Source organism: Amborella trichopoda, chromosome 9 (genome assembly GCF_054954075.1).
Source record: "Amborella trichopoda isolate Santa Cruz 75 chromosome 9, AtrichopodaSantaCruz75HAP2 v2.0, whole genome shotgun sequence".
Lineage (NCBI taxonomy): Eukaryota > Viridiplantae > Streptophyta > Magnoliopsida > Amborellales > Amborellaceae > Amborella > Amborella trichopoda.
In genome coordinates, this window is record NC_142344.1 from 53,235,737 (window position 1) to 53,255,186 (window position 19,450).

A 19,450-nucleotide genomic window follows, 5' to 3' on the forward strand; every position below is an offset into this window, starting at 1 on the left:
CATTCTTGCTGCTTAAATTTCAAAAGGAGTGGTTATAAGAGTGTTATTGAATAAACACAAAGTTTCAAAAAAAATATTTTTGGGACTTTGTGACTTGCCCAAAACTAACCAATTTGACATCTAATTAGTGGGAATGATTTGTGATCTCCATGTACAAAAGATAAATGATCTATTTGTATACTTCCCTTAATATAAGACGCTCACTTTGGAAAATTGAAGTGTTGAAAAATCTTATGATGGCATGAAAAAATTTCATTCGTAATTATGAAATTTAAATATCTGAAAATAATGCTATCGAGCAAACCTGTAATCCCTTGAAAATCTTGAAAATGAACGACCCAGATAATGAGTTATACGATACATTTTTTTTTAAGATTTGAGAACATTACCAACTAGATGGTTTTTTAACATCACTGCATCAAAATAGCCTTTCTTCTTTTTTTTCTTTTCTTTTTTTTTTGTTAAGGTAACCTCAAGGTTGATCTTATATAAACTTTTTCTTTTATTTTTTAAAGGCCAGACTATGTGTGTCAAACTTCTTTTGGAATTTTGAAAATTTGTACTTGAAAACCTCAAATAAGAAGGCTAGCATCCAATATATAGGAGTGTCAAAAGCAAACTGGTCTTTTAGACAACAATGTCCATGTACCTTTGAGATGGAGGAGCTGGGATTTTAAGTGACAAATGCATTGATTGTAGTGCCATTCAATAAGAAAAATAAAGGGTATTTAAATGTCTAAAATGAGTAAGGTCCCTCTATGTGTCGACATGTGCCAAAAAACACAATTAAGATGGTTGGTATCGCTTGAAGTTTTAGTTAGTATTATAATCAAACTTAGATAGTCGGTAACCAATTGGACTTTGAAATGTTATCAACCCTGCTTTGAACACATGGATGCGCCTGTTAAAACGGCCATCTAGAAACCCAATCTGGATCAGCAAATTATTGCTCTGGATCTGTGATCCTGACCGATTCCCTTGTGCGAGGACCGATAAAAAAATTTAAAATAAAAAGACGAGAAAAAAAATACAATGCAGGAGAATCAGGTCTGACCAGTTCATCGGGTTTCTTGACAGAACCAAGCAATTCCAAGAGAACTAGATGAAATCCCAATTCCAACAAGGAATCGGTTTGGTATGGATCAATTCCTAGTCCGAATCGACAAGTGATATAAATCACTGACTTTTTAAACACTGAAATATGATACAATTCTAAAATAAAATAAAAGCATACTTTTTTTTTAGAATAGAAATTCAAAACATACTTAGTTATTGATGATTAAGCATTCGAAAGGAATAATGGATTTCAAGTTTGAAGTTTCCAAAGAATCCGGGAAATGGAAACTCCAAATTTTAATCCCACGCGGTTGAAAAACCAGAAGACAATGGAAAATTCAATCACCATAAAAAATGGGCAAAATTTTGGGGTTGTTAATGTTTTTGGAAATGTGTATTATACATATTTGAGTTTCAAACGAGACAAGGACCTTCTAAACCATGCAACATATGCGTAAAACAAAAATCGAAGTCAAATACGATCTAATAGCAGTTGAAATCTATAGAAAATTAAGAGAAAATCATTAAAATGGTCAAACTGCTTCAAAAAATCACTAACAATGTAAAATATGTGATTTTAACAATAAAGTGATTATTTTGATAAAATCATTTAACTTAAACACCGACTCAAGTATTTATTGGTTAGAAAAGGCCCAGTACCCTTACTCTAATTTTACCTTACTTGAGTGTCTCAACTTAAATGACTTTACTTGTTTGAGGTTCCAAACCTAAATCATGTTCCTTCCGATAAAATCTTGTGGTTCGGATTTGAAACGTAGAACAACTATGGATTATGTCATTTGGCTCAACTCAATTGTCCCCAGCAAAGGACAAACTTACCTATGTTCCAAACCCAGAGGAAGATGTGTTTTTTCTCCATTAATTTTGTTGTTTAGCTTTAGAATCTAGAACAAGCAAGAAATTTTGGATAATTTGCCTTTTGTTATTAGCTAAGTTATCATAGTATAGATGACCTTATTAAATCAATAATTTAAAGCCCAGATCGATGGGGCAGATAGTTCACCCACATATCCATTTTGGATAGTTGGATTGGTGATCGGGTTTGGATCAGTCCGAATGGGTGAATCCAAAAAACTACTGCAAAAAAAATATAATAAACTAAAAATTAAAATAGGGGTTTATAGAATGGGGATTTAAGAAGACTTTTTTTTAGAAATAAGATTTATACGACTAAAGAAAACATTAATCAGGCTTAAAAAAAATAAAAAATGATTTTGGGGGAACCAGTACGTCACCCATACCATCCCAATATTGGTTCGGTTTTGACCGATTCCCATCTGGATCGGAAAATAATTGTGGGTTTTAAAATAATATATTAAATTATCCATGTTTTTCCATGAGCACGTGTACAATGCTCCCTCAGGTGCATATATTATATATTTACTCTCTCAAGCAAGACACTAACTCGGCAGATTTATTTATTTATTTATTTGAAGTTTTGGGATCCATTTAATTTATAATTACATTTTTGAAAGAAAAAAAAAAAAAGATTTTGAGTTCATAAACATTTATATCAATCTTAGGACGATTTTTTTTTATGCACATAGAGAGTTAATTTTCTTGGAGGTCTTTGCCGGGATTCTAGAGATCACATCTCCAAAATTTGAGATACAAAAAGATATACCTAGAATAAGTTTTTTCCCAAAGGAATAAAAGATTGTATACTCCGCGGGACTAGGAAATGTTTTGACTCTTGTATACTGGATCTTGGTGTACTTTTAGGTCGTTTGACCACCGTTTTTTTTGTGATACTGTCGCACGTGCGTGTTCCTGACACTGCCGAAATTTAGCGGTGCCCGAAGGCCTCGCGTGCGTGCCAAAAAAAAAAAGAAAAAAGAAAATAGAAGAGAGGGCAGAATGCAGTGGTTCGACTGTGCGACCACATGGACCAAAGCCTCCAGATCCACAAAGCTCAAAGCGTTTAGACCTTTTAGGGTTTTGGACCTGCAAATTTCTTTCTCTGCCTCTCTCTATCTCTCGTTGCGCTAAAATGGTATGAAGAATTTCACGAGAGCTTCTAATGGAGGGGGATTTGTTTCTCTGGCTTCTAGCTTTCTTCCTCCTCATCGCTCTTCTAGGACTTATGGTTTATCAGGTAAATCTCCCTCTCTCTGTTTCTCTCTCTGTTGTTCATACTTTATTTATCAATTTCGATTGGAAAGATTGTGTACTTATTTGTCAATTGGATTGGAAAGATATGGAGCATTGATACTGTATTTATTGTTCACAGTGCCATGCTTCTTCTTTGAAGTCCTTTATTACACAATAGATGTGATATCACACCATTCCAGCTTGATCTAAATCCATTATATAGCTTGTTTAACATTCAATATTCTGAACATGAAGTTTTTTGAGTTGCAGCTTGATAGGCGACAGTTTGATTGACTCATAAATTGCAGTTCTTGTCCATCCAGAATTGTTTCCCTTTGGATTACAGATAAATAATAATGCCATTTAATTTATCATTTTCTGGTTCTTCATTGATAGTTGTGCTAAAAATCAGAATTTTGCATATATGAATTGTCAATCAATGTTAGTATGTATGTATCCTTATGAAATACCTTATTCTAGGGTATGATTCCCAAATTGGCCATGATAATTGATCAATTGCACGCAGCTTATACAAATGTAACGAGATTTTGCTTGGAGATGTGAACTTCTGCATCTTCAAATAATTTATTTGGATTTTTTGAGCTTTCGTAGTGTTAGCTTGGGCTTTTGATTCTAGGAATGCTGTATAGACTAGCATATACGAATGAGGAAGGGAGGCGATTGTTTATGTGAATGCCAAACTTTAATTTGTATTTATAAATAGACAAATGTTTTTATCAGACGTCTCTGAAGGGACTATAAATGCCCAATTTTCTGGTATGAGATTCATTGCATGCTTGAAAAATTTGTCCAATGCTACAGAGAAAATTTTATGGTTAACAACAAAGCCTTCCTCCAACTACATATTTTAACTGTAGATAATACCAGTTTTGGCATATTTACTAAGCTTCCAAACAGTGTTTTACAAAACGGGTGCCTACCCCGCCTTGCCGAGACACCTCATCATGGGCAGGGGACCTATTAAGTGCTCATCTAGGTGACCTAGAGGGCATCTAAGTGGGCACGTAGATGCCTTTTGCAACATGATTGCAGAAAGAGAGCAACAACACCCTCCCCCGTGGGGGAAAAACTATGGCCTGGCGCCAAAAGATATGGTCTGAGAGCCGGGCCGGACCTAAGCGTAGCCTGCCCAATGATTCTCATTAGTTTTTCTTACTTTTTTAACAGTTTCAGAGAAAACAAAAATTAGTTTTTCTTACTTTTCTTTAACGAATTTATTGGGCTCGACCTGACCCAGACCATGCCAGGGCTGGCCTGCCCTGATTGGGGCTTACTTGTTACCTTATTCTTCCAAAATTGCTACCCTCTTTTAAAATTGAATTTTGAATTCTGGGACTTTTACCTTCATTAATTTACTATCTCATGAGTGCATTAGTGACTGAGATTATCTTTAATCTTCTAAAGTTGTTGTTTTCTCGTTTGGAATTGAATTTTGTATTATGGGCATGCAATTGTGCCTTTTATTACTTTGCTAATTCATGAATGCGCTGGTACACATGCATTAAATCGACTATAGCTGAGAGAGAGAATAATTATGAGCTGTGCCCCATCACCCCACACCACCCTTTCATTGGGGTTGGGGAGTCTCAGACATGAAGCCCTGGCCTTGGTGGCCAAGGCACTGCCTAGGCAGCCGGCGGCCCTGATCGCCTTGGGGGATGCCTTATGAATATCAAAACACTGCGACTAAGGATAACCCTTAATTCCTTCTCAAAAAAAACAAAAGCTTCTCAAAAAAAAGGATAACCCTTAATTCAAATTCTACAATATATGGATTACTGTTTTGCAATCATAAGGGAGTCATATAATCAGTTGTTGGATGAAGATCATTATGCTTTATTATAGGATTAATGGCTGCCATTCTCATGTCTCTTGTTTGCTGTATGGCGATGTGAAATATTGCAGCTTTCGTTGATCCGAACAATCACAATCTAAACCTCTTTGTATACTGCAGCTTATGTGCTTGGTGGACTTAGAATTTGACTACATCAATCCTTACGATTCAGCATCACAAATAAACAGAGTCATTCTTCCAGAATTTATAATTCAGGGAATCTTAAGTTTATCCTTCCTTCTCAGTGGCCATTGGGTTATGTTTTTGATATGCTCACCATACCTATACTACAGTGTGAGATTGTGAGTATCCTTCTCCTATTGGCTGATCTGGTATGTGCATGTAATTGGTGCTATTACTTTTTAAGCAAGAGTAGACGTCACATAAACTTTCTTGCAGTATAATGTTTTAGCATGTAAATCTATCATTCATGAGTTATGATGTTTATGGAGTGTCATGTGTGAGAATTAGTTATAAGGAAATAGACTTTGTTTTCACTCGGCCCCCAAACAACCAGTTTTGAAAAGACGTGGGTCAAAACGTCCCCTTCCCCTTATGAAAGGGCATGACCCAACTAACCTTTTAAAGAGTGACCAAGGACCTCATTTGTACAATTAAAGGGGAATTCCAAAGAACAAGTTCTGCAATTAGCCCTTATTTTCCTTTTCTACATTCTCCTTCTACCCCATTCATTCACCACCACCAAATTCCAACTAGTCCAATTTTCCGACCCTGCATTGACTCAAATTTTCCAGCACAAACTTCCCAGCTGAAAACATTTATCCGTTTCACTCAATCCAGGCCCTTTTTGCACTAAGATATATGGAATTATTTTCCTTTCCTTTGGAAATTAATGGGCCTAAGGGTATTGATAATGCATAGTTCTTAGCTGGCAATGTTCACCCATTCTTAAAAACTACATGGTATGCGCAATTAACTAAATGCTGTTTTCTCTCTTACTTGTTAAGCACATTCTGTTAACAACATTTGGGTGTCAAGAAACTAGTTTTATAGAGAAAAACTGGGTCCAGGAGATCTAAGGGCTTTGATGGTTTAAAGAGATGGTGATGCAAATAAAAATCAGGGTTTTTCAATTTTTAATTTTATATTTTTTTAATTTTAAAAAAGTTTTATTTGAGATTTTAGTTTTCTTTAGGGTTATTTCTCTCTTTTGTAGTTATAGAGATTTAGATGGTAGAATAGTAAATTCTCTATGGGAGTTGGTTACGATAGATTTTTATTAGGATATAGTTTATATTTTTGTGGGGGTTGAGGTCTTTATTTCTTAATGGGTTGATAAGCATCATGAAAGAAAAAAAGAAGAAAAAAGAGATAAGGGAGAGTTGGAAAAGATATCAAACTTTCATTTTACAAAATATGAAGTTAGAGAGAAATAAGGGTGGGTTGATAAAGTGGTACATAGAGGGGAGAGAGAGAGAGAGAGAGAGAGAGAGAGAGAGAGAGAGAGAGAGAGATAAAGTTATATTTGTTTGTAGAATTTATGTATTTTTTTATTTTTTCAACTAAGTATATTTAAAGGAAAGATGTCCCTTCTTTGTAAATGGAGATTTTTGGTAATTGAGTAAAGAGCTTGATCTTGTGAAAAGATCTTGGAGTGGACTTCCTTGCAGACCCAGAGAGAGAGATCTCTCCAATTTTTATTTTCCTGTTATTGTTTAGCCTTGCATCAGCTGGTATTAGAGCCTTGAGATTCGTGGTGATCACAAATAATTGATGATCTAGTTATGGAGTGTATAGATTAATATTTGAGCGATTGGTTCAAAAATTTGACAGACTCAAAGAAGACCTAGTAGAACGTATTGACAAAGTAATATAACAAAGTCTATGAGATCTATTTAGTAGATTGCAGCAAGAGAAAAAAGAATATGAAGAGGTAGATCTCGATGCAAAAGACAATGTTTTAGCCCAAACATGGAAAAAATTTCGAAAATCAATTGTGAGAAAAACAATACGTGTGTTGCAGCTTTTGAAATACCACCTTGTGAGCTTGAAGGAGAAATCAAGATTCTGTTTGGTATTCCAGAGCTCGGTGTCTCAGACTTCCATTACAAATCGTGTTGGATCAATTGTTTATTTGAGGAAGAAAAAGTACCTAGAAGAATGTTGGGATTGCATCACCAACTTTTGAGAAGGCCTCTAAAAGATTTGAGTTCTATAGGCTTGAGGTCGAGCTTCTCCCACCTGGAGAGAATGATGCAAACAAAAATCAGGGTTTTTTAATTTTTAATTTTATATATATTTTTTTTAATTTTAGAAAGGTGTTATTTGAGATATTAGTTTTCTTTAGGGTTATTTTTATCTTATTTAGTTATAGAGATTTAAAGGGTAAAATAATAAATTATCTATGAGAGTTAGTTAGTATATATTTTTATGAGGATATAGTTTCTATTTTTGTGAGGGTTAAGGTTGTTATCTCTTAATGGGTTGATAAGCATTATGAAAGGAAAAAAAAGAAGAAGAAAACGACAACAGAGAGTTGGAAAAGATATCAAACTTTCTTTTTACAATATATGAAGTTAGAGAGAGATAAGCGTGGGTTGAAAAAGTGATACATGGAGAAGAGAGACAGAGAGATTGACAAAGTTATTTTTGTTTGTGGGTTTTATGTGTTTATTTATTTTTCAACTAAATATATTTAAAGGGAAGATGTCCCTTCTTGTAAATAGAGATTATTGGTGATTGAGTAAAGAGTTTGATCTTGTGAAAAGATCTTCTTTGTAAAATCTCTCTTTATAAAGAATGATCATCTTTTCTTAAATACACTTAGTTGAAAAAATAAATAGATACATAAGACCCACAAACAAAAGTAACGTTATCTATGTCTCTCTCTCTTTTTTCTCCACGTACCACTTTTCAACCCACCCTTCTCTCTTTAACTTCATATCTCGTAAAAAGAAAATTTGATGCCTTTTTCAACTTTCCCTTATCCCTGTTTTTTCTTTCCTTTCATGATGTTTATCATCCCATTAAGAGATAACCTCAACCCCACAAAAATATAAACTATATCCTCATGAAAATCTATCCTAAACAACTCCCATATAAATATACTATTCTATCATTTAAATCTCTACCACCCAAGTCTCTCCTTCAGCTGCCCCCCCTCTCTCCCTTGTTTTGCATTCTGACCTCTATCCTTCCTTCTCTCCTCCTCCCTAGGCTCCTTCCCTGGTGCAGTCACCACCCCCTCCAGCTTCCTCTTCTTCTGCACCCACCTCCCCCCTCTGGAACCTCCAACGGAGCAGTCTCCCCCCCTTCTGCCTAACCAGGACTATCCCTGGCCCCTTCCGGGCCCCCTTTCTGTAGCACCCATCTCTCCCCCCTTGGCTGTAGCACAAGCTGAGAGGGTCAACGGGGATGGGGAAAACAATGAGGCAAGCATGGGCTTCGAACACACAGGACCGAAAGGCCCAACGCACCGATTCAGGCTTGCAGACGCCCAGAGTCGATTCAAGGTGAGAGAAAAAGGCCAAAGAGAGCTGCTTAGTCTTTTCTCTTCGATCAGCTATGACAAAACCGCAAGAGATGCCTTGTCTCTCGTCTCCACCCCGCTCGCCTCCTGCCCAAGACGGTCGGCCAGGATAGCCTCCCTCTCCATTTCTCCCATTCCCAATGCAGATCCTCTCTAGGAATGTTAGAGGGCTTGAACACAAGTCCAAAAGGGATGCAGTCAGAGACTTAAGCATCAAACTGAACCCCTCGATCTTAGTTCTCTATGAGACCAAACAGCCGGAGCCTTCTCTCTGGCTGATACGCAGTGTGTGGGTAGAAGGCCTTGTTAGTGGGTTACCCTCCCAGCGAAAGGGGCTTCCGGTGGTATTTGGGTATTATGGAACCCTATAGAGTTCAACCTCTTATCCTCCCATATAAGAGAATTCTCTTTTACCGTTATCCTTTCCTGGGTCTCGGATGGATTCCCCCTCAAATTCTTAGCAATTTATGGGCCCAACTCATCCGCCACTCACCACCGCCTTTGGTCTGAACTCGACCTTGTAGCCTCCCTACCTCACACAACGTGGTGCTTGGGTGGTGATTTCAATGTCACCAGATGGTCTCACAAGAGGAACCATAATCACAGCCTTTCCCAAGGAATGTTTGATTTTTCCGATTTCATTTCTAGACAAGAACTTCGTGACATCCCCATCCAAAGGAACACTTACACTGGTCTAACCTCTCAGCTCAACTATCCCTTGCCAAGCTTGACCACTTCCTGCTCTCTCTGGATTGGGAAGCTTCCTTCCCTGGTTCTCATGCGGTTACCTTGCCCAAACCCACTTCCCATCATTGCCCCATACTTCTCAACACTCAGGCTACTAGCAGGGGACCGAAGCCTTTTCGTTTTGAACTGGCTTGGTTGGAAGAGCATTCTCTCAGTGGCCTTATCCCAAACTGTTGGTCCTTCTCTTCTCAAGTCATGGGCAGAGCAGGCTTTAAGTTTTAAACCAAACTCCAGCTCCTCAAAAAGGCCCTCAAAAGCTGGAGTAAATCCGTCCTAGGAAACTTTACCCAAATCAAGATGTCCTTTCTCAATTCAATTCAAGAACTTGATGGAATTGAGGAGTCTTGCCCCCTTACTGACACAGAAGCTAACCTGAGAACTCAAACCAAGTTGAACTACCTCTCCATACTGAAGAAGGAAGAATTCTTTTGGTACCAGAGGTCCAGAGTCAAATGGTTAAAAACTGGGGACCAAAACACGGCTTTCTTTCTCTGCATAGCGAATTGTCGTAGAAGAGAAAACTTGATTTCCACAATCAAGGTGGATAATCGCTACCTAGTCCAACCTGATGAAATGGAATCAGCCATTCTGGGGTACTTTAAAACTCTGTATATGGCCCCAAGGGGACGCAGACCTAAAATGACTACCCTGAACTTCCTTAGCCTTCGTGATCACTAGTCAGGATGGCTGGAACGACCTTTCTCAAAAGAAGAAATCTCCAGGGCCATCGACCAACTCGACAAAGACAAAGCCTTGGGGTTGGACGGATTCCCCATGGCACCTTTTAAATCCTTCAAGGGAACCTTTCTACCTGATCTCGTCAGTTTTTTCGAAGAATTTTACCATAAGGGGATCCTTAACAAAGCCATCAATGCAACTTTCATAGCCTTGGTTCCCAAGAAAGAAAGGGCTGAAGAGCTAAAGGACTTTCGTCTTATTAGTTTGCTCAATTCCTCGTACAAGATCCTGGCCAAGGTTTTGGCCTCAAGACTCAAGCAGGTCCTTCCACCGAACATATCTCTGTCTCAGTCTGCTTTCGTCAAGGACAAACAAATACTGGACTGAGCAGTGGTGGCGCATGAGTGCCTACATTCTAGACACCTTTCCAAGAACCCAGGATTGATCTTCAAGATCGACTGGAAAAAGGCTTACGACCATGTGGACTGGTCTATACTAGAAGAGACCATGGCCATAATGGGTTTCGGTAACCTTTGGAGAAAACAGGTGACTGGATGCATTTCTCACCCTTACTTCTCGATTCTTATCAACGGGAGTCCTAAAGGCTTCTTCCCTTCCTCGAGGGGGCTCCGTCAAGGGGATCCTCTATCCCTGTTTCTCTTTACCATTGCAGCAAAGGTTTTCAACAGGTCCATCTCTCGCCTATACCAGGAAGGTCTTCTTACAGCATTCAAATGTAGCTCACAAGGTCCTTTGGTGTCACACCTGCAATATGCAGATGACACCTTAGTTTTCCTTGACGCCTCACCACAAGAAACAGAGAACCTTAGGCTTTTCCTTAAATGTTTTGAGATAGCCACAGGTTCCAGAATCAACATGGATAAATCAAAGATGATGGGAGTTGGTCTCACATCTCATTCCCTCTTGGCAATGCAAAGTCGAGGATTTCCCCACTACCTACTTGGGTATTCTCCTGGGCCTGGAAAAACCGAAAAAGAGAGATTGAGCTCCTATCATCGATAGAGTAGATAGGCAATTGGCAGGATGGAAGGGGAGATTTCTATCCCTTGCTGGCCGCTCTACACTGGTCAAAGCAACACTGGCCAACACACCTGTTTATTTAATGTCCATCTTTCACATGCCAATGTCGGTGGCCAATAGGCATGACCAACTTATGAGGAATTTCTTATGGTCAAGACAAGCGGAAAAGACCAGACACCACCTAATTTCATGGGATCGAATCAGGCTACCTAAATCCCAAGGCGGTTTAGGTATCAGAGACCTCAGAAAACACAATCAGGCTTTGCTAGAGAAATGGTGGTGGAGATTGGCCACCCAACCTACCTCACTTTGGGCACAGCTTATACGAAACAAATACAAGATCCCGGAACAAGAGTGGGTACCTGACAGGATCTCAAGCAGCAAGGCGTCAGGTGCCTGGAAATCATTTGCTTCATCTCATACCATGTTCAAGAGGTCCATACGATTCCACCCCAAAGAAGGTACCAGAGTCCGCTTTTGGTATGATCTCTGGATTGGACATTCCCCACTCAGGGACCTTTTTCCCTCTCTCTTCCACCTTGCTCGTAACAAAGATTCTACTATCGCAGAAGAGATGGTTAATTCAGGGGGTCGAAAGAGGTGGAATCCATCCTTCAGAAGAAATCTCAATGAAGAGGAAACCACTCTCTTATTCTCTCTGTTGGCAGCCTTACATCCTATCTTCTTATCACTAGCTGGGGATGATTCCTTGGTATAGACCCCCTCTCCATCTGGTAACTTCTCAGTTTCTTCCTTTTATAAGAAACTTACTCAACCACCAACTTACCCACCATTTTATAAGAAACTTACTCAACCACTTCCTTTTATAAGAAACTTACCAACTTACCCACTTCCTTTTATAAGAAACTTACCCAACCACCAACGGGCCCTCATAGTAGACCAGCTCCAAAAAAGGGGCCTCCAGCTCCCCAACAGATGCCCCATGTCCTTGAAAGAGGAGTCGAATCTTCATTTGTTTCTACCCTGTAACCAGGCTTTTGAACTGTGGAGTCTTGTCCTTCAACAATTCAGCTTTCATTCGGCCCTCCCACCTTTGGTAAAGGACCTTATCTGCTCCTATTCAGGCAGCCACTGACCTAGGACAAGCAGAATTCTATGGAAGGCAACAATCGCAGCTATTCCATATGGACCATTTGGCTAGAAAGAAACGCGAGGGTCTTCCATGGTAAAAAAAAGAGGTACCTGCACTTTTTCATAAGATTACTACTTTAGTAACCTTTTTGGCCTCTAACCAGAAGGACTTTGCCGAGATCCCCCCTAATACTTTCCTTAGCCATTGGGAACATATGTTACACCTTCAACCTCTCAAAAACCAGAGGCCTCCCAATTGGCAGGCCCCTCCCGAAAATACTATCAAATTGAATTTTGATGGTTGTTCGTTAGCCAGGCCCATCAGGAGCAGGAGGGGTGTTTCGAGATCACAACAACAATATCCTTTTAACCTTCTCAGAATTTGTGGGCCATGGAGACTCCCAGTTAGCAGAAGCTTTGGCTCTTCTGATGGACCTGAAAAGATTTAACCCTTCATGGGGCCAAACCCTGATGTTAGAAGGAGATGCTCAAAGCATCATCTCTTGGGCAGCATGAATCTCTTCTCCCCCTTGGTATCTCCAGGATTTTTGATGAAATTTACTATGTTTGCAAGATATCAACGTCTTTTGGAAGCATATCTGGCCGACGTCGAACGAGCTCGCCGATCTGCTTGCTAAAGACAGAGCGCGTCTATATGTGGAAGATCTCGACCGGTCCATCTCTTTTTTTGCTTTGGACCACTTAGGGGTTCAAGGACTGTAGTTAGGCTCTTTCTTCACACTGTAACTGGAATTGGGCGTACTTATAAGCCCCATTCTTTGCCTATACAATTTTTTGTAACCAAGAAATATTTGTATAGAGCTCCTGAAAATGTTTTTGACCGAGACACCCTTCTTGTGGGTCGTCTCGATTTCCCCTTGCCCCCCCAACAGTTGTACTCTTTTCTTTTATAGCAATACAAAGTTAACATTATCAAAAATAAAAAATAAAAAAAAATCACCCTAAAGAAAACTAAAATCTCAAATAACACCTTTTCTAAAATTTTAAAAAATATAATATAAAAAAATTAAAAAACCCTAATTTTTATTTGCATCATTCTCCCCAGGTTGGGAGAAGCTTGACCTTGAACTTATAGAACTCAAATATTTTAGAGGCCTTCTCAAAAGTTGGTGATACAGTTCCGACATTCTTCTAAGTACTTTTTCTTCTTCAAATAAACAATTGATCCAACACGATTTGTAGTGGAAGTTTGAAACACCAAGCTCTGGAATACCAAACAAAATCTTGATTTCTCCTTAAAGCTCACAGGGTAGTATTTCAAAAGCTGCAACACACGTATCTTTTTTTTTTACAATTGATTTTTGAAATTTCGTTCACATTTGAACTATTAACATCGTCTTTTGCATCGAGATCTACCTCTTCATATTCTTTTTCCTCTTGCTGCAGTCTACTAAATAGATCTCGTAGATCTTGTTCTATTACTTTGCTAATGCGTTCTACTATGTCTTCTTCGAGTCTCTCAAAAGTTTTATCCAATCGCTCAAATATTTGATTTATACGCTCTATAATCATCAGTTATTTTGGTCACTACGAATCTTAAGGCTCTATCTAATACCGAATTGAGGCAGGGAAAAATAATAACAGGAAAAAAAAAAAAGGTATTTGGTCTATACCCTTCATAACTAGATCATCAATTATTTGTGGTCACCACGGATCTCCCCCTCTCAAGGGGACTTCCCGGAACTCCTCTTACAAGATCTTCGAGGACTTCCCAGAATCTTTCATCAAAGATCGCCAAATTCTCAATGGGGCACTAGTAGCCCATGAATGCATACATTCAAGACACCTAGCTGGAGAACCAGTTGTAGTCGTAAAGCTAGACTAGGAAAAAGCCTACGATCACATAGTCTAGGAAGTCCTCGAAGAAACCCAATCCAGAATGGGTTTCGAGGTCAGATGGAGAAAATGGATGAGAGCTTGTTTCTGTCACCCATATTTCTCTATCCTTATAAACGACACTCCCAAAGGTTATTTTTCTTCCACTAGAGGTCTTAGACAAGGAGACCCACTCTCCCCCTTTCTCTTTGCAATTGCGGCCGAGGTCTTTAGTCACTCTATTTCCATAATGTTTTCGGCTGGCCTCCTGAACGGCTTCTCTATGGGTTCCCGTGCCCCAGTCGTCTCTTACCTTCAATACGCAGACGACACCCTCGTCTTCTGCAATTCTGATCCATCGGAAATTCAGTCTTTTCTTGTTCCTTCGGTGCTTTGATTTTGCTACAGGGTTCAAGGTCAACTTTGAGAAAACCAAAATGATGGGTATCCACGTGGACTCATCTACCCTTTCGAACTACGCTTACAGTTGTGGGTGTGGGGGTAGAAACTTTACCTTCCAAATACCTTGGCCTTCCTCTGTGCTTAGGCAAACCAAAGCTTAGGCTCTGGTCCCATATCGTAGACAAAGTGGACCGCAAACTTGTGGGTTGGTAAGGACGCTTTCTCTCCCCAGGAGGCAGTCTAACTCTGATCAAAGCGACGATGGCCAACATTCCGGTCTACCACATGTCCATCTTCAACATGTCGATAGCGGTTAGCTCTAGAATTGAGCAGCTTAAGCCAAGGTTCTTCTGGTCGGGAGATGACTTCAATAACAGATTGCACTTGATTGCGTGGACCAAACTGTGTCAGACCAAATGTAGGTGTGGCTTAGGGATCAAAAACCTTAGAACCCACAATATGGCACTTCTCGGCAACTGGTGATGACGCCTCTCGACCCTTAACAATGAACTGTGGATTGACATCCTCAATCACAAATATCATCTTCAATCTTCTTCTTGTCTACCTAATTGCAGGTCGACCCAAAGGTCCTCTGGTATGTGGAAGTCGATTTGTTCGGCTTTCCATGCTTTTCAAACACGCATCAGATTTCACCCAAGGGCCGGAAATCGAACTCTCTTCTGGTTGGACTCGTGGCTTGGTCACGCACCTTTGAGGGACAGATTTCCTGATCTATTCTCCCTGGACAGAAACCAAAGTTCAATGGTAGACGATGAGATGCTTCCAGCCAGCCCTATGAGATGCTTCCAGCCAGCCCTTTACACTCTTGGAGCCCCGATTTTAGAAGGCCTTTATCTGACTTAGAACTTGAGCACTTTGCTTTTCTGTCGGCAGAACTACAGGCTTACTTCTTAGCCCCCTCGGGGTCGGATCTCTGATCTCTGTCTCCTTCTGGGATTTTCTTTGTCTCCTCTTCTTATCTCTTCCTCCAACTCTTCCTCTGGCCCCTAACGCCATCGCGGCCCTGGCATGGAACTCCTTCGCTTCACCCAAAATCAAGATCTTCATGTAGCTGGTTCTTTCTCAAAGAGTTCTCATGGTAGATCAATTGCAAAGAAGAGGCTTTGCCTTGCCTAATAGATGTGTTTTGTGCCTGGAAGCAAAAGAGACCAACAATCACCTATTGCACTGCCCCTTCACTTTCAATCTTTGGGGGGGCTATTCTAAACCTCTTCAACATCCAGTGGGTGTTACCGGCAGAGGTGATATCCACTCTCTCTTCCATCCAACCGTTTCCTTGGCTCAAGGTAGGGATTCTGTTGTGGAGAACGACGGTTGCAGCCACTTTTTGGGCATTATGGGTTGAGCGCAACAACAGAATTTTCCGGGGGGATTTTTCACCTTGGACTGAGGTCTTCAACAAGCTCAAATCCACTTTAACTTTCTGGGCAACAAATCAGCCATGCTTCAAAGGCGTCTCAGCCTTGGCCCTTAGCCAAGATTGGAGCAGTGTCCTCCAACACCACAGCACGCGATTGCCGCAAGCTTCGAGGTGGAAACCCCCACCACCAGGCCAGCTTAAGCTCAACTTTGACGGGTGCTCGTTGGGGAACCCCGGCCCTTCTGGGGTTCGGGCCATTCTCAGAGACCACCTTGGCACCTCTCTGGCTACAGTTTCAAAGAACATTGGGCACGCCAATTCTATGGAGGCAGAAGCTTTGGCCCTCTTAGAAGGACTTAGGCTATCCCAACCTTTTAGCTTGACCTCTCTCGTCATGGAGGGAGACTCCAAGAATACCATTTCTTGGGCACAGCACACCTCTTCCTCTCCTCCGCCTTGGTTCTTGGCACACCTTTTTTATGGGATTGAATTCGTTTGCAGGAATATGTCCGTCCTGTGGATGCACTCTTGGAGGGAAGGAAACCAAGAAGCCGACTCCTAGCTAAAGAAGCAGCAGCAATGGTGCAAGGCTAGTTACCTTTTACATTTTGGGTTTTCGGTGGCCTTTTTTTGTGGAATTATGAATCATCCTGTTTTTCTTGGTTGCCGTGTATCACTGTAACCTCCTAAATGAGGATTTTGATTCTTTTTGGTTTACCTTACCTTGAGCCCCTCTTTTTTGTGGTCAGCCAAGGTTTCTTGTACACTCTCTCTTTTACTAATTCAAGGTTAACACATTCCAAAAAAAGCAAGCCAATCCCTCGACTCTCTTTGAACACATCAGAAGCATGGTCATTCTTTGAGCCCAGAACCACCATCTCTTGTAGGCCTATCCTCCTCCTATTTCCTCAACAACTAGGGCAAATATCTTGACTCTTAGACCGGCAAGGATCCCTTGCTCATCATTATGGAGGCCTCCCGAAGCCAAGCAGATAAAGCTAAATTTTGAGGGCCAGCAGGTTATGGGGACCTGTTCAGAGATCATACTCGCAACATTCTCCTCTCTTTCTGGTCATCTCAGCTTTAGTGGATTTAACTCTCGCAGAAGTGCTAGCTCTTCTTAAAGGTATAAAGAGATTCAACTATCACAAGGGGGAATCTTTGATCGTAGAAGGCAATTCAGAAAACGTCATTGCTTGGGCTTCCAGTGGTTCCACCTGCCCATGGCGCCTCCAGTGGATTCTTTTATCATATTTCATTCCTTTGCTGTGGTATTCACGCCTCATTTCGGCATACTTGGAGGGAGGCCAACTGTAGACCAGATGCACTAGCAAAGGAGAGAGCTACAATCCCGGATTTGGGTGGAACCTTATCAGTCTTTTTGTACATGGGTCTAATTGGTTTGGTTTCTCTATATGTAGTTTGTTGGTTGTACAATGTGCGCTCACCAGTGCCATTTTTTGTATTCAGTGTTGCTTCTATAATAATAATAATATATATATATATATATATATCTTATAGAGACTTAAAAAAATTAATTGTTAGCAAATTATAATTTTTATGGTTTTTTACGTCTTTTTTTTCTATTTTACCCGAGTTTTACCAAGTATTCGGCTTGGCAAAGGGCTGAGTTCGAGTACTCGGTCAAGTCTGTGTGGACTCAACCGAGTATTTGAATCCTGATTAGTGCCAATGGTTCTCATTTTAGGAAATAAAGATCAAATACATAGAGGCGACTTCACTTGTATAGATAGCGCTAAGCTGACTTAGTAAGTGCAGCTTAGTAGTAAGCCATATTTTCTTTGCTTAGATAGAGATGAATAGCTTACTTCGCTCACAGAGAGTGAGCTTTTTGACGCTGCTTGCTTTGGTTACACACATTGATGTCAAATTTATATTGTGGATTGCAGGACTTTTGAGGTCCTGTAATAATAAATCCTCAGTAAGGAGATGGTCTATAGCTGTTTCTCCAGTGCTTCAAACTGTCTATTTGGTTGGTCTTATCATCTTATGGGGTCTGAACTCTCAGTTACGGCTTTAGTCATGCATATGAGCCTCTAGTAGTGTTTTCTTTTCTTTCTTTTTTTCTTCTTTTTTTTTTTTTTTTTTTTTTTTTTTTCTTTTTTCAATTGTCAGTAGTAGGACTCTACTTGTTATGCATGTTGGGGTTTGCTTGGGAAGAAACTGTGATAAGTGCACTTGGAATATGTTCTGGGTGTTGGCGGCAAAGCTGATCCTACAAAAATGGCCAAATCCATTAAATTTGGATCACAATTTTAGGCTGTCAAGATATGCTCTATTTTTGCCTTCTAGTGGCAAGTTCTTCGTATGATTCTATGGTGTGATGTCAGGTATATGTTGAAGCAGCACTTGATAGACGTGACTGAGATTTTTAATCTTCTCAAGCGGGAAAAGAAGCGGCGGCTGTTCAAGCTTTTGTATTTATTTATTGTCCTTGTTTCTACGATATTCGGGTATTACATTTGGACCCTTTGAAGAGATGACACTTCCATGCACATTCCACACATGCGCACATAGTCCCCCTCTCATATCATTGAGACCTAGAAGTGGTTAGTTTTAAATGCATGTGCATGCACAGACACCATATTCACTATTGAACCCATAGAGCTAACTATATGTACTTTTACAGAGAGAGTCAGCATTGACTAAATTTTCAGACACACACACACACAAAGCAGTCAGATACACATGCAGGCACCCAAACGCACAAAGGTTCCACCACTGAGTTGAGAGAGAGAGAGAGCGCAACTAAATATACTTGCACAGACATACCAGGCCCAATCACTGAGTTATGATTCCTTGTTCTTTGGATTGAGATTGGTGGTTGTTGGAGTTGATTAGTACTTGATCTTGTCATCAACAGGATGGTTTTCTCTGTTCTAGATGATGATTAGTCGGCATTGATTACCACTTCCATGACATTCTCCTTTGTAAGTAATGCCCTTAGCTACATGTGTCATATGCATGGCATGCAGTAGTATAACATGGGTATATTATAGTAGTATAACATGGGTATATTATACGATAAGACTGTTTGCCTTTGGCGCAAGAAGGTTACAAGCATCCCTAGCCATCGGATGCGAAACAGAGTGGCACAAAGTCTGAGAATAGATATTTTACACAATTCCACATCAGATGGCCATATGGGTGATTGCGACCTCTTATACCAAAGGTAAAGAGTCTTATAGAATACAATACCATAATGTATAAGAACCATTTTTCTATTCTTCATTTTACTCATATTGTTTGTTTATTGTGTGTGTTTGTAGGTGTGCTTGTGACCACCAGGAAGTTGCTTCAGTATTTATATTTGGCTCCAAATTGGTAGCTGGGATTGCTTGGGAAGCCTGGCCACCTTTGTATAACTTATCTGATGCTCCCTGAACCTATTAATCCTTTGTATTGTTGTCTTTTATATGATGCTTCTTTTTTTCTGGAAGACAGCAATGGAAAGGAAGCGTGCATTAGAGATGGTGTCATGGTTTTTGTGTAATCTTATCAAGAGATTAGAATCTCAGTACTTTGGGTTGCGTCTCTCTCTCTCTCTCTACAATTGCTTGGATTTTTTTGGAAAACTCAGTCTGTCATCGTGTCGATTTGTGGCTAGCTCCCGTTGTTGCTTGGTTTTGCCTCTCCTTCCATCTCTAGTTCTTTGAGTTTTCCATTCCCCTCCCATTCTTGTTATCCCCACAGTTGCTTACTTGCTGGAGTTATTCGTTACCCCTCCAATTCTGGCTAG

At 40.1% G+C, this 19,450-nt stretch overlaps 1 protein-coding gene across 4 annotated transcripts; it reads left to right on the plus strand.

Moving 5' to 3' along the window:
• The first annotated feature begins 2,932 nt into the window (after positions 1 to 2,932).
• On the plus strand, positions 2,933 to 19,228 carry LOC18441539 (protein cornichon homolog 4). 4 transcript variants are annotated; one of them, XR_016040336.1, is made up of 5 exons: positions 2,933 to 3,172; positions 5,144 to 5,325; positions 18,042 to 18,260; positions 18,341 to 18,641; positions 18,981 to 19,228. XR_016040336.1 is itself a non-coding variant. In XM_006851770.4 (5 exons), the coding sequence occupies exons 1-4, from the start codon at positions 3,098 to 3,100 to the stop codon at positions 18,603 to 18,605; spliced, it is 411 nt and encodes a 136-aa protein (XP_006851832.1). In that variant the 5' UTR covers positions 2,933 to 3,097; the 3' UTR covers positions 18,606 to 18,641; positions 18,981 to 19,228. The 4 variants fall into 4 exon arrangements, 2 of the variants coding, with proteins under 2 accessions (XP_006851832.1, XP_088702321.1); XR_016040335.1 differs by having other exon boundaries at positions 18,042 to 18,164; positions 18,575 to 18,883; XM_006851770.4 differs by having other exon boundaries at positions 18,042 to 18,164; positions 18,575 to 18,641.
• Positions 19,229 to 19,450: the final 222 nt, after the last annotated feature.